The sequence below is a fragment of the Empidonax traillii genome, unplaced genomic scaffold (assembly GCF_003031625.1).
Source record: "Empidonax traillii isolate 1590-97213 ecotype Southwest subspecies unplaced genomic scaffold, ASM303162v1 scaffold65:size4453928, whole genome shotgun sequence".
NCBI lineage: Eukaryota > Metazoa > Chordata > Aves > Passeriformes > Tyrannidae > Empidonax > Empidonax traillii.
Window position 1 is genome coordinate 1440455 of NW_020955258.1, and position 15643 is coordinate 1456097.

Below are 15643 nucleotides of genomic sequence, written 5' to 3' on the forward strand. Positions count from 1 at the left end.
GTAAAATGTAGTGGGATTTTTTCAGTTCATGTCAAAGATGCCAAATATTTATTTGAAATATTGAAATATTTCTAAATATTTGAAAGCTGAAAAATATAGGCTGGTTTTGGTGACTTTTTAACTCCCCTTCCCCCAAAATAGCACATTTTGAGACAAGTTTTCAGTAGGAAGGGAGAGAAGCTTTTGTCTTTGGTTTTAACTTGTGCTTCTGTCCAGCTCAGTTAACTAACTCCCCGTTCCTTGTATGTGTCTCAGCCACCACAGTCCCAGTGGTGAAGGTTCCAGTACAGCCCCAGCCCCCTGTGCTGGTGGGGACCTCTTTGTTTAGAGGCTGGACTAGACCATGTCTGAAAACGGCCAGACAATATGGCCAACTTCCCTCATCATTAAAAAACAGCAAGTAGACATTTTTAATTCACTGCTTTTGGTAGCACTGCTCTTTAATGTGTTTTAGTACTACATCAGAACATTAAAACTGTTACCTTTAAACAGGACATAAAAGTAACTTGTCTTTCAACAGAATAGCAACTTAAAAGCTTCCTACACATTGATGGAAAAGAGATCATTAAAAACTAATTTGCTAGCACCACGCAGACATTTGTATATGTATATAATGCATCAATAAAAAATAAGAACTGTTTGGATATACCAGGATCATTGATTAGCAAGTTCACTGTTACAGCAAATGGACTGACATTATTGCTTGAGGACAAAAGTGAACTTACTGAAATTAATTAATACTTTTAACAGCTTTTTATAGAAATTGTGTTTTAAGACAATGATACATGTTACTTATTGCATGTGGAATTTATTGAATTTGGGCAGACAATCATAGCTGAATTATAAGTCTAACTTTTCAAAAGGAATTGTGGCGCCACTAGTACCCTATACACTTTCATTTTTGTACTAAGAGCATGAACTAAAAACTTTGTTTAATCCCTTACAGATTAGAAAAAGTATTAGTTTTTACATCAAAATATTTTCATAATACACATCTCTGCAATTACTATGCATTGTCAGAAATGACACCACACCAAGAGCCTGAAATCAGTCAAACATTTAAATGTGACAAGAGGCAAAATGTCTGAAACTTTAGAGTAGCCCACCTTGTCAAAGAGTTCAAAACTGACCTTTTTTCCAGAGTCTTCTTGTAAGAAAAAGCTGCCAACAATCACCTTTAGGATAACAAATAATATTTAATCTGGTTTAGGCCTTGTGCAACTGCAAAGTTGATTACCCATTCAAACTCCATACAAATCTTACAAGTTAATTTTCTCTATGCGCTGAATTTAAGGGTTTGATGGGCTTGTATTTCCTTTAAGCTGTTTGTGCCACTTAACTAGGGCAAGATGGAATACATCAAGTTACATTTTATAGTAAGATGTTCCAGAAACTTTTAAATTCTACTTGTTGTTCTTACCAAATTTTGACAGTTATTAATGAAAGTGAATATCTTCATTGCTTAGTTATAATATTTGCAGTGAAAAAAAGAGCAGCTGCAACACAGAAGGTAGGCAATCACACAAATTCCAACAGAGGTAAACAAAACTTCAAACTGCAACCTGTTGGAGTTAACAACCACCCTCGACTTTATTTTTATATATTTGGAGAAGATTCAAAAAACCCACAAGAATAAAACAAAAATTACAAAATACATACAGAGTGGGTGGCATTAACACACCTTAGCGCAACTGATACAAATATAATTCAACATATACAAGGGAATTCCAGGATTCTGAATACATATTCCAAATGGGACTGGATTATTTTGTCCAATAGCGTGTAACAGCTGAAGTCCGGCCCTATTGTTCTGCCTCTCCTTCTAACTCGACACTGGCAATACCAATATGTCAACTAAAACTCATTGTAAACCAACATAGTAGCAAAAAGACAGTATTTTGCTGAACACATAAATGTAACTGAAATATGAGAATGGGTCTTTTTCAAATCATTGTCTAAAGGCATTTACAATTTATCTTACAAGTTTTATGACTTATAGTTTTAGACTGTTACATCCACTCAAAAAGTAGGACAGGTTTTTGAAGTCATCATTTTCTGGAGCAGCACCACACAAAGAGTCAAACCTTTATAAGTCAAAAAATATTAAGAAAGCCAGGAGAAGACCTAATATATAAAGAGGCAAGCAGTAGGGATACCAGCAAGGCACCTGCACACCCTGCACCTTATATATAGGGAGTGAGAAAATTCCTGATACCACAAGAGCAGAACTTCTACACGTAAGGTGCACACCAAGTAGTCTCCCTCTCTCTTTCTGAGGTGAAAGGCACTGCATTTCTTGATTGCTGATAAACAGCCACAATCAAAAAATATTCATATTCTTTATGAACCGTTTGTTGTTCAAAATAAGCAAGGGCAAACAGCAGGAATGGACAATGGGTAACACTGCAAGGATATAGGGAATGTAGAGCTACTAGGGTTTGTGACGGTATTTGGATAATAGCCATTCAGGATGAGACTAGGACAGGAAATGCAACCAAACCCAAATCCTAATGAGCAGGAGATAAGAGTTCTGGTCTTCATTATTATCTCTGTTAGGTCATTGACTGATAGGCCAGGGAAGGAAGCCACTTGGGCATGGCCTTGAAGAGATTCAACTGGAACTTTAGAACAGATAAGAAGTGGTAAACAACATCATTTGTCTCCTGGGAAGGAACAAACTTATTTCACGATGCCTGCAGGGATTTGTGGGTATGTGCAATCACTTTTATGGAATGTTCAGGGGATGTGCCAAAGGTAAGAAAGGTGGATCAGGACAGAACAAGTGTTGGAAAATGGAGAGGAAGTGGCATATAAAAGAGTCATTAGCGTAAGCTGTAAGACCAGGTTTGTTTGGCACAGCCCCACACCTGATCACTGCAATCTGTCTTAAGTTAAGTCCTACTGGCAATATTTCCTTCATGACTTTGTCTTCTATTCTGCATAGGTGTGATGTGCAAGCAAACTTGAGAGTCAGTCAACACCTATAAGGCAACCTGTATCTGTAAAGACTAAGGCCTAAGCCAGTGACCAAATAAGACACCTCAGGCCTAGGCATCAGTGGAGGATGAACTTAAAGTCTGTGTTAACATTCGAGGCAGTGAATGCTGGCATGTCTGTGAATCAGGAGAAGGCTGGTGCATGTGCTTCACCAGCAATTCTCATGAGCTGGAGAAGAACTTTATCAGGCTGTTTGTATCCTTATTCACCTGAGTGCTGTTTGCATTTATATGTGGTGCCAGTAAAGGCAATGTTTTTCCTCTAGGGTTGTCTCCGTGACCAGCCATACCCGACATATAGTGCCATCTTGGGAGTGTGTGCTCAGTCTCGCTACTGGCTGGGCACGCAGACAGGAACAGTGGCAAGCAAACTAAGAGAAGAAATTCCCTGTGTCTCAGAGGCCACTAAACATAGGTTCCCTTCACAAATATATCATGATTATCCACTGGAATTAATAAGCATGGGTCTAATCCTCATAAAACAACAGTCTTGTACTATACTGCAGTTATTCCAGAGCCTAGGGAATGCACAGCTATCTTCAAGCCTTCTTTCTCCTTCAGTTCTGTGTGACATTCACAGCCTTCGCACTAACTCATCTTTTCCAGCCACTCAGGATTTCACACAACATTTTGAAAGATCAAAATGCAAGAGCAACTTAACTTACAAAATTATGCATGGATGAAGGAAAATGTTTCCAGTTCACCTTTACAGCAAAACATCTGATAATTACAGCCAAGCAGCAAAATACGCAAATATAACAGTTCTGCAAATTTTATAAATGCTGCTTTGAAAAGCTATTAGATTTTATAAGCTTGCATTTTTCTCCCTAATAAAACTTCCATAACATGACAGCCAAGACCAAAATAAGACCTCATATGAACCCAAGACCAGAGGAACACATTGGGTGTTTTAAACCCGTAAGCAATTTTTTCTGTAAATTTGTTTCTCCTTTTTTAATCATGCTGAAAGTCTCAAGGGCAGTAGAAGGGCCAAATGTACTTTTGACCATTACAAAATTTAACCTATCTGGTATTCAGTACTGATTTTATACTTCTACCTTATTGTTAAACTTCCTCAGTGTAAACTTTCAGTGGCAAAAAAACTTTCATTACAATTTTTAGAAAAATCCCATTTTTCCATACTTTCAGCAGTGGACATAAAAGCATGTGTGATACAAACAACTAAACCACCACTGACCTGTATGTATTACAAATCAGATCTTCTAGACCTGACAATTATGTAAAATTGTCTGTCTCACAGGTAAACAAACTCTAGCTGCACCTTTCAGAACAGCCACACCATGAAGATTCCCACCTCATCAGGAACTTCATGACTGCAGTGACAACAGTGTGTTTTCCAAATCATTAAAGATAACCCATTCATACAAGTTTTTACAGTTTTCCTACACACTGACTTGAGCAACTAAAACACCTCATGACAATTCATCAGTAAGTACAAAAAAAGCACAAGAAAATCCACACCTTTCACACACTACCACTACTGGAATTTTGTCCATCTATCATAACTTATTTCATCATGAACAATAAAATTCCAAAGGTATCTATGCTATGGGTGTCACCAAGGATTATTGTTACCTCCCATAAAAAAAGTTAAATGTTATTTTACACTAATAAACTTAGATAACAGCATACTTTTCAACAGATCTTGGAACATCACATGCCCTGATCTTGTACAATAAGTTAAAGATAACAAGAGCAGGAACAAAAGAAACCTCAAATCACATACTTACTTATTCAAAGTGAGGTCAAGGATGAATTTGGAGCCAAAGGCCTCGATCTGGAAACTTGCCTGGGCCAGATGTACAGCCTGTAAACAGGAACACACAGCTGTCAAAAGATTTGCTGAGCTTTATATGCAACAAATGTGACTGTGAAAAACAAAGTTATGAAAAACAGGTTTATTTTAATGAATCTCATAGGCATGTGAAAACCTTTGGCCTTGTACCAGATTCTGACTCAAAAGGATTTGCCTTTTTAGAGGGTAGAAGCAAATGGTACCTGCAAAGCGTGATTTCAAATACACACTCATTCGTCACAACAAGAAGAAAAAAGATAAAAAAAAGAAAAAGTTTCACACAAACGTCTATGTTTTGCCATAACCAGATGGTTATGTAATAAAAGCATAAGTAATGTAGTATACTGTTCTTTTAATTGAGTTATTGCATTCGTTCCCTTTAAAAGGCCTGAAATAATGAAAGCATTTGTAATATACACCTTCAAATACTAAAATCATGGCAAGGTTTGTATTACACATTATGAAAAACTCCTTCAAAGTTATCCCTTCACAATTAATGGCTTTGTGCTTTGCATTGTAGCTAAACTAGTATCCAGAATATCGATGTTGCTCAACATACAACAACAAAAACAACAACATTAGCTTTTCTCACATAGGGAATTAGGTTTAACTTTCAGGATATTCAATTCTTGTCAGACGCATAAACTGTATTCTTTATTCTTCTCTATACTGTTGTAACTGTAGACAAAGACATTTATAATGTGCTTATCTGTTTTCTAGAAAAATAAGGAGAAGATAAGACATGCTCCAAGAATTTCCTTTTGTGAAGACACTGTTCCAGCAGGGTTGAAGAGATTAGATCTGAATTTCATAGAATCTCTTTCCTGATAATGTTCTAATCAAATCACGCTTACTTATACACTAATTTGATACAGCATTAATAATTACACAAAGTTGGAATATTATGACTAAGCCCTTTAATCAAAAGACAAAAAAATACTGTTTTTATTTATCTTCAGGTATGTCACAGAAACGATATCAAGTTCTAGATACTTTATTGCATAACTTAAATTGTAAGCAATAAGGTTTACAATTTTGTTCTCCTTTGGAAATTTTTCCACAAAGGATAAGCTCTTCATGTTGCTCTTCCATTCTTGCACTACACAGAGCAGCACTGATTTTTGTCTTATTTCTCAGCAAAGTTATCCATCATCTTTCAGTAAATATAACTTAATATAACTTAAAGAAAAATTCTAAAAGTTGCTATTGTAACTAAAATCAGCTGTGATGTTTCCTCTATTATTTGATCATTCTTTGCCCCCAGAATTACCATTTCCCTTTCAACAGAGTCCTTTAGAAAAAAAGTCACACAGTTACATAATATTTTAAATACCTTTAATATCATTAATATCATTAAACAATCTCTTAACTAAAGCCAAAACCAGTACCAAGCTTTCCCTCCATTACACTTTGTGGTAAATGTATATTTTTGTCTCACCAGTTCACCAATTTGCCAATGCTGACCTGACAAACTGAATTTAAGTATAAAGACAAAACAGTGGCATAATCAAGAGAGAATCTGCAAGATGAAAGCTAGCATATGCATTAAAAACAAACAAACAAACAAACAAAAAACCAAAAAAACCCCACACACCCAGAAAATAAAAGAAAGTAAAAGTAGAGAATTTTAGGTTAAATGCATGCTTAGTAGGAGACGCATTTAAGCCCCAGCTCTTTTTCTTTTTCAGAGTGAAATCAACGAGCAGTTGTCACAAGGAGCTTTCCAAGAATGTGCTCATGACAAAAACCTCATTATGTTTCCAACATGTACAGGTATTAATTTAATTATTTTTAAAAAGCATGAAGAGGGTTGCAACGAGTTTAATGCCATAAAGATTCCACTTTAGAGTTACAGGAGATACTGCTTTGAGTCCCCTCGACACGTAACATTCACCTAAAACGGTTTGTCTTCATTTACATGCCACAAACAAGACTTCAGTGTTAACTATCTGAAAATTTTTAAAAAGCGTGTACTATTCCATTAAGATCATTCTGACACATGATAAATCCTTCCATAGGCATCTGACTGTTTTTAGGGACAACTAGATGGATGACTAGTCTGATCTCCTATAGCTTTTCTATTGCCCAGTCAAGCCCATTCAATGATACTTGTGTAGCAACCTTTATGTTTCTAAGCCATCGACCATGTATTCTTTATCTTTCTGCAATTTTAAAGTATTAAAAGTAATTTGTATTCTTGGTCTGCAATATTACAAAAAAACTTCATCTTGTAGAATTAGATATAACAACACCGCTATTTCTGAAAACAACTACTTCTGTATATAAAAACACTGCTTGCTATCTCTTACTGTGACTCACTTAACAGATGTAGCCTGTACACACAAGCAATTGCTGCGAAGCAGCTGACACTATTTGATGCCCTGCAGTAGGGCATGTTCTCCACCAAAGTCAGCTCAAACCATTGGTTACAAAAAGAACACTGGGTTTTAAATACCTGCAGTTTAGCAAAGACACTGTTTTGAATTCAGGTGAATGTGATATACCACAGCTGCAGTAAAATACAGATTTAAGCCAGTTTAACAACAGATAACCAACCATGAAAGCCATAACCCAGAAATCAGGTGAAAGTAATGAGAGTAAATTTTTTAATCCTGAAACAGAATTTTCTCCTGCAACAAGCTTAGACAGAAAGCCACCAGTAACTTATCACTGGGTGTTTTAGGCATTAAAACCATCATGTACTGTACCATGATAGGAGGAAGTATTTCAAAAAAGTATTTATGCAAATCTGTTTTACATCTTATAATTCTAGTGTATTCTCTCCTACTGTGTAATAAAATGCCCAAAGTAAAATCTGAAATATGGTGTTCTTCTCATTGTCATAGAAATACAAATTCAAACAAGAATATAATGTAGATCAGATATAATGTTTTGAAGTATATATTTCTCAGGAAAAATATTAAACATCACTTTCTTCTACCACTTGCATACATGCATATGCTCACACCTGCATGAGTATTCTTTACTTATATAAACAAGAGACAAAGTTCCTTCGTCCATGTTTGCCTATCATCTAAACACCTCTGCAGAGGTTCCTGCTTTGACAGATATAACCTACTCCAATGGCAAAGCTGCAAAATTATATAAAGTTTTTCTGCAGCAAAAATACTCACAATGTATAGAGAAGTGGGTTGAAGGAGGGTCTGAGTCTTTCAAATTCTTCCTGCCCCCCTTCCCAAATTTTACTGAGGAAAAAAAAAATCTTCTTTTCACTGTTCTGGAAGCTCAGATTACTAGCATAGTCACTGTAATAAGAGATTCCTCAGACTAGGGACATTCTAAGAGTGCTGTAGCTACTTGTGCAAAGAGTAGCTCTCAGGGGTTTTTCCAAGCTAAAAATCCATTGACATAAAGAACTCCAGTTTCTTTGAAATCAGTCATTAGTTTTCAGTAAGTTTCGAGATGTAATTGGAATCTCAATTCTACCGATCTATGTCACAACTTGATTGTTTTCATTATTGCATTTGGGTATCATTAGTCCATAATTCATTTTTTCCAGACTTTCAGGAATTTTACAACCAAAACTAAAGTACTATATGGTTTTACTTTCTTCACAGTAAAACTATGCCAAATGCAATAATGTCTTATCCCATCAAAAATATGAAGTTCTGTCACAAGTCTTTAAACAAAAGTAGCAGCATTACTTAACAGACTGATAGTACCTACGGGTCTTTGGCCATATTCATACAGATATGATCTCCAAAGGACAAGCTCACTGCTTTTGGAAATCTATTTTTGCATACAGTTCTGCTGACTAAAATAATGGCCAAAAGCTATTTCTCTCAGTTCAGAAGCTGAGCGAGGGGTTTCATCAGTCCAATTTTAGAAGTAGAAATTTAAGTCCGATTTAGGTAGATTTTACACCATTAAAACATCTTTTGCTCTAGACCTTCATACTGTCAATAGCACAAGTTTTGTCACAAATGAACATGATTTACTATATATTAGTTTTTTATCCTTCTTTTAGTTTGTTTGCCTATCCTTGACTTCATACAGAAACCCTCCTTCTTTTAGCATTTGGTTAACCTCTACTACATGGCACATATATCAAGACAACATTCCACTATTCCTTGGAAACAGAGCATTTCATATTGAAACAGCACACATAAAAGTCACAGCAGCATGTGAAAACTCACGCTTAAAACATACAGCATTTCAGAAAACCTCCTGTTAATGATTTGTTTCTGGTCTTTAATGACTAACAACAGAAGAGTTACTTTGACGCACTTGAACCTCAAGTTCTGTGGGTCTTCCTGAAGACTGTTCTTTGAAAGACTGGTTGTCTGGCATGTGAACAAAGACCCAGCCCTGACCCTGGAAGCAATCCTACTGTTGTGCTTATAATCCCAGGGGCCAGAACCCACTATTCTCTCTCAACATGACAGTACCTAGATACCCATCTGTAGTGACACTGGCCTCCTAAACCATATTGCTCTTGAGGTTTTGTTCATAAGACTCTACAAAATGGTACATCCATATCTTGGACCACTTCCCTGCAGTACCCAGCTTCCCACAAATGCTAGAAAACCTACAAACTTAATTTATTTTTATTTCAGAACAAGGCATAACAAGTACAAGTGTTGTGCTACCTAACGCTTAGGAACTGAAGCCTTTTACAGGTTATTGTGTGAAGCTTATGAGAGGACCCAGAAATACATTTTTTAAAAACAGTATTTAAAAAGTTGTAGAAATACCATGACCCACATTTCAACTAGGAAACAAAGATCTAGATCTACTCAAGGAGAAACTAGCATTTTCTACACCCAGAAACCAAAGATAGGAAGATCAATTGCAACCCTCCTGTTAGTCAGTAACTACTGAAGATAGAGTCCACATAAGCCTTTTGCATTAATATAAATTCAATATGAATAGAAAAAAATATGAAGTACACACAATCATCCATTAACAAGAGAGCAAATTGAAGCTGCACCACAGAAAATTCTGAAAGAAAAAAGCAAAGCCTGATGAAATACTACAAAGATTCTCCAGCAGTCTTATACGTATAGACCACATAAACTTCATTCATTACTTTTATCAGTTTTCTTTACATGGGGACTATAAGTGAAGACCTGGCCTAAAATAGGCAAGTAAAGGGAAGACAATAACTGGCAGAGAGAATTTTTATTTGGAGTTTACTAATCGTGACCTTTCATCTTTTACAAAAGACATCTGATTTTTCTTAAATACCACCTCCTTTGCAATGCTTGTGATACAGTTGTTTTTCTTTCATCTTAAGGATGCTTTCTGAGCCAACTTTTATACGCTACATATCAAAATTACATAGAGGATTGAGACAGCTCTGCATCTCAACCATTAAAGCAGGGCAATGTAGCAGAAAATATAACATTCAGTTGGCAGGAATATTTTCTTTATTTAAATGACAAACAGCTGAGCTGAGCAGAAGCACCTGGAGTTTTCACCCCATGAAAAAAAACCCCAAAAAAATATAATTTGAGGAGGGGGGGAAGGTGGAACTGTCTTCACAGTCAAAAGTACTCTAGCTTATTTTTTCTCCAGTCTTTAGAATCTGTAAAACAGTTTTCTTAACGCCTCCCTCCTCCCCAAAATTACACTAACAGCTCAGAATTATGCATGAATGCATTGCTTCTTTACAGCTTCTGAAACTTTATGATTCAGAAAAACTGTCCAGCAGATAGTCTTCTTTCATATGCAACTAGTTCAAGCCATTTTCCACTCAAAATTTGCTAAGGTTGCGCTGAGCTGTTTCTCCAGCAATCCTATTATCTTTAGACAACACCTTGTGCTGCAGGATTTTTCACTCTGTTGGCCACCATAAGGACTTGCTCCTAGCCTTGTGTGACAAGTTGTGCCCCATGCAGTCTTCCTGCCAGGCCCTAAAAATCTTGTGTATGTAGCCTGTGAAAATGAACCAAAGCAGTCATGCGGTTCAATAAAGAGTTTACCAGTTCATTCAAAACACTACCTCCGTCTGCAGATGTTTAAAAAGACAGAACACAGATGACTCAGACCTCTTCAGCAAGTTTAAGGATTCCTGAGAGCTTCTTCAGTCTGTTTTTATAAACAGATGTTCATTTTTGAGCATTTTGCACTAAAAATAACTTCAGAAGAACTCAAAACCAGCTAGCCTTAATTTGACTATGAGGAAAGAGGGATACAGATTTTCGAGTCTTCAAGCATCAAGTATTCAAAATCTATTGTTTTTAGAGCATAAAGCAAAAACTGAGTATACACTAGAACTCCGTCCCCCTTGGAGATAGATCACTTTGTCAAAACTATGGTGAACATTTCTTTCTTTCGACTGTGATAAAAACCTTCTTCCAAGAAGAAGGAATGAAAGAGGATCTCCCAACATTTTTGATCATCTACACCTTCTCAACATGATGATGTTTCACCAAAAGGGGATACAGAGAATCAGTGCAAAAAAGTAACTTATTTTTGATTCTTTGGTACACTGTTTTCTCCTCCAGTTTTTCCTTTCTACCAACATTTCATGAAGAAGGTTGCAGACCCTTACTTTTAGGATGTGACTTTTCAAAAGATTTTAAATAATTTTACATAATTATATTTTCCTACCTTTATCTCCCTCTTCCTACATCCACACAATTTCTTTTCCCCTCACTCTCTCCTTATAGTGACTCAGCATTTCTGAGGAATTCAGGCCTAATCCCATTAACCAGACATATGACTTGTATTATTCTGGCCACCATAGTGAAGTTCCACAGAAAGGCATCATCTAATTGAATAATATCCACACTTAGGAACTAGATCCATAAGAACAGTAAAAGATATAAAAATGTTATTTTTTCCCTCAGCTGTCCACTGTATCAATATAAGGCCATCATATCTGTCTTTACTTTTTCCCATGCTAAAACAAACAAACAAAAAAACCCAATCCTAAATAGACCTTTACTTAACTATAAAGGTATTTTGGCTATTTATTACCAATGTGGAAGTAATCAAAATCTCACAAGCAAGACTTATTACAATAGACTATTTATTTTAATTGTGGGAAAGGATAAAAGCAAGTACTAAAAAAATTCTTCCCCTAAATCAAAACCCTTGTGTATCTTTCACAATCAATTGCATTCTATTTTGTTTATCGATTGTTTGGATTGTTTTTGTTTTACACCTTTGACAGACTTTATCCTGTCCCAAATTATTATTCCACAGGGAAGGTTATAGTAAACAGAATAAAATAACTAAAGCAGAACAAATATTTATTATTATATTATTGGTAAAATAGATGAAAGGGCAAAGAAATTGCTTCATGCAAGGAAAGACACAAGATGCAAGTTCAGGGTGAAGGTGTCGGGTGATGATCTGGAAGCAAGACATGCAAAAATCCATCCAGACAGTGAACACAATCAACCTTTTCCTTCTACTAAATGGATCAAAACAACAGAAATTTCATTCCAGAAGAATGAAGTCAACATAGTGTCACTCTCCATAAAGGCCAAAGATTAAAGAACCTTTCTGTGGGGAAAAACTGCAGTGTTAGCATTCCCTGTGCTTAAAAGGGACACAGTGAGTAAGTAGAAAGAAGATCCACTTTACACAATACTCAGCAGCAAGCATGCCCAAGGAAATCAATACCCATTCTGTCAGCAACGATTTCTGCAGAGCTTTACCCCAACAGGTAGATACAAGGTAGGGCATAGGAAGGATAGGCAGTGGCAGCAACATTCTTATGGGCAGTGCTGGGTAAGCAAAGAGATTGGTAGATATTCTCCTCTATGGCTTCCCAACACAAACACACATCTAGAAACATGGAGGAAGAATTATTCCCAAAGGCAGGTCTGCAAGCACTTGTAAATTCCTTTCTTCCCACACCCCTCTCCAAAGAGAGGAATAGCAAGTCCCTAGTGTTTTAAGTGTATTTTAAAAAGTGGTCTCACTTTAAAGGGGTATTAGTTCTGAATGTAGTATTCTTTCAGTAGCTCATTTCCAACAATCAAACAGCTTTTCTGTGCCATCCATAACATGTTGGTGTTTTTAGATGCGTCCAAAGGCACCAACTGGTATTCATGTAATAATAAGCTAGGAAGAAATCCCTCTTCCTTTTAAAACCTCAAAAATATACAACTATCTCATCTCTTTTTTTCAAAGATCATTCAGAGCCTCCATATTAATTCCACATCTGAAATGGCACATAATCAGTATCAACAAAAGCATATATAATGTATATTAAATTCACTGTCTAAAATTTCAAGAGAAATGCAATTCAATAGGTAGGAACTCCATTAAAGCTAAGTCCTTCAGTAATATCATGCACACTGTTCTGCTTTGTTGTCCCTTGCCTCTACTCTCTAATCTCTTCCTATTCAAACCATCTTTACCTTCACTTTACCTTTTATCCTGCAGGAAGGAATTAATTTTTTAAATAAAAATTTATAAAAATAGGATGGAATTATTCTAAAGGGTACATCCTGAGTCATATAGTTTAGATACATTCACTTTGTTACCAAGTTATTCCACAAAGCCAAGGTTTGTTCAATTTCATACAATTTCAGAAAAAAAAAAAATAATCCAACCAACAACTTACTATCTGCATTTGTACAAAACAGAATATTAGATCTTGTCCTTAAAAATGAAGAATGTGGGTATTACTTGACAAAAAAATGTTTAACACTTTACAGTGGTCTTCAGTGGTCATACACTGGCAGGAAACCAACACTGCATTTATTAGGTAGTGCATGATACACTCCAAGCTAAGTAACTCATGCTGCAAGTTCAGGATTCTAAAGAAGCTCCCTATGCAGGCATTTCTGCGGTCTAGAGCTATTTGGGAAGAAGCATTTTGTTGATGATGGTATACCAGAAGTGAAAACACCAGAATCTATGCTGATCATACCAGTCAAATTTGCGTAATTCCCATTTGTTTTATCTACAGTTCAGCTTCTGAACCATCCTGAAATTGAAAATAATTATTTTTACGTTAACACCAGGGAAATTACACTCTTGTTTAATTACATATACTCCTTTAATTCCTAAAAATGTTGGTAAGGACCACCACTAAGTCTCGAAGATCTACAGATTTAAAGACACACCGTTCCACATCACATATCACTGTTTTGAAAATTCTGCAGATGAGCCTCTTTTTACTCTACCTTGTCATGTTTCTGCTGGTGCCTTGCCCTAGTATCGAGGATATGGTAAGGGGTCTCAGAGTCTCTGTTGATGTAATAGATTAGTCTTGAAGGCAGTGTGATTTCTTTCTGTATTGCATTGCTGTAGCTGTTATTTTTACTGGTACTGCTATTACTCTGTTGAAATGTATCCTCTTCATCTGCCAGTTCTCCCTCTATACTGCTTGCTGTTTCATTCCAATGCAGGCCTGGGAAAGAAAGATATGCCAGCCATAAATTAGATGGCAGAATGTGTTTATTTCCATTAAAAAGCTACATATTTGCTTGAAGTTTTCTAACATTTTACTAATCACTCAAGCAAACAAAAAGATAGCTTACTGATTGAGCTAGACCCAATTCATTTTTCACACATAAAATGGTTTCAGAAAGAACATTATTTATTTAATTGCATATATATTCTCATGTGCATACACAGATTATAAATATTTCAATGCCTCTCAACCTCCAAAAAAACATTAATTGATATGTAGTTAACCTCTACACCCTTTTTGATAGCTAATTTCTCTCACCAAAAAAAAATTCTACAGAAAGCTAAGAATATTCCCCGTGTTTCTAAGACAAACTGAATTCAGAATCCATGTGCACTGAATACTAAACTTCCTATTATGTAAAGGGAATTGATTTCTACTTCTTTTAACTTTGACAAGAGCCCTTTTCTTTAGTAGCAGCTCTTCAAATGAACTCCTGTATCCCTCCTCATTAAATTTTCAAGATACAGTCAATCAACACAATGTAACAACATAAAAAATATTACAATGTAACAGCAGGGTAATAACAATAATAATACGATGCCCAGAACGGCTACATTCACTTTCCACACGTCACCTACATGCAACCAAGAGGAAATAAACAACAAAGCAACACACGAAAATCCGAGCCCGAAGTGACAAATTAGCAGATCCCCGTCTACACGCGCCGTGACACACACAAAGCCCACCCAAGCTTTTTGTGTCGCATCCCTCAGCGGCGGCTGTCCACGCACAGCATCCCTGCCCAACACACTGCAGCACCGGCACCGCACGGACCTCTCTTTTGTGCAAGCAAGCAAACCAAGGGAATATCAGCCGAAAGCACGGGTTTACACACGCCGACAGACACGTACACAAAGCTGGAAGCGGGGAGGGATGAAGGGATGGTTGAGGGTAAATGGATGTTGCCGGGGTTTAAGGCGGGGGACGGGGCCCGCAGACACCTCACGCACAGACCCGCACAGACACCCTTGCCATACCCACCGGCGGCCGCCGCAGCCGCCCGGGCCCGGGGGCAGGAGGAGCCATGGAGGAGCAGAAGCAGCGAGACGAGGCGGCCGAGGAGCGGCAGGAGCGCGGGGCGGCGGCGGCCGCCGCAGCCAGGCTGCCGCAGGGAGATGCTGCCGGGCGGCTTCATGGCTCATAGCGCCCCGGGGCGGGGGGGCAGCGCGGCACAGCCCTCACGGCCGGCGGGCTGTGCCCGAGGGGTGCGGGCGGAGCGGGACGAGGCGGGCGGGTCCCCGTGGCGGGTCCCCGTGGCGGCACCGCCCGTCCGGCTCCTGCCGCTGCCGCCGCCGTGAGGGACAGCGCCGGCACCTCAGCGCGGGGGCGGCGGCGCGCGCGCACCTCCCGCGCCCGCCTCCGGCCCCGCGGCCCCGCGCACGCGCGCTCGGGGCCGGGAGGGGTCGCGCGGACGCCGCTGTCCGACGTGCT

The 15643-nt window shown here is 37.9% G+C and overlaps 1 protein-coding gene across 5 annotated transcripts in view; it reads right to left on the minus strand.

The window, feature by feature from the left end:
* The window catches only part of ADAM23 (ADAM metallopeptidase domain 23), a 69394-nt gene extending 53965 nt beyond the window's left edge, over positions 1–15429 (minus strand). For 4 of the 5 annotated variants that reach the window (XM_027880166.1, XM_027880164.1, XM_027880168.1 and 1 more), the window contains exons 1-3: positions 15194–15428; positions 13923–14149; positions 4748–4824 (exon numbers count right to left, since the gene is read on the minus strand). In XM_027880166.1, the coding sequence (XP_027735967.1) occupies positions 4748–4824; positions 13923–14149; positions 15194–15347 (458 nt within the window). In that variant the 5' untranslated portion in view covers positions 15348–15428. Of the gene's footprint in view, positions 1–4747; positions 4825–13922; positions 14150–15193 lie in introns of all 5 variants that reach the window. The other variant, XM_027880165.1, reaches the window with a different exon arrangement.
* Between the last annotated feature and the right edge of the window lie 214 nt (positions 15430–15643).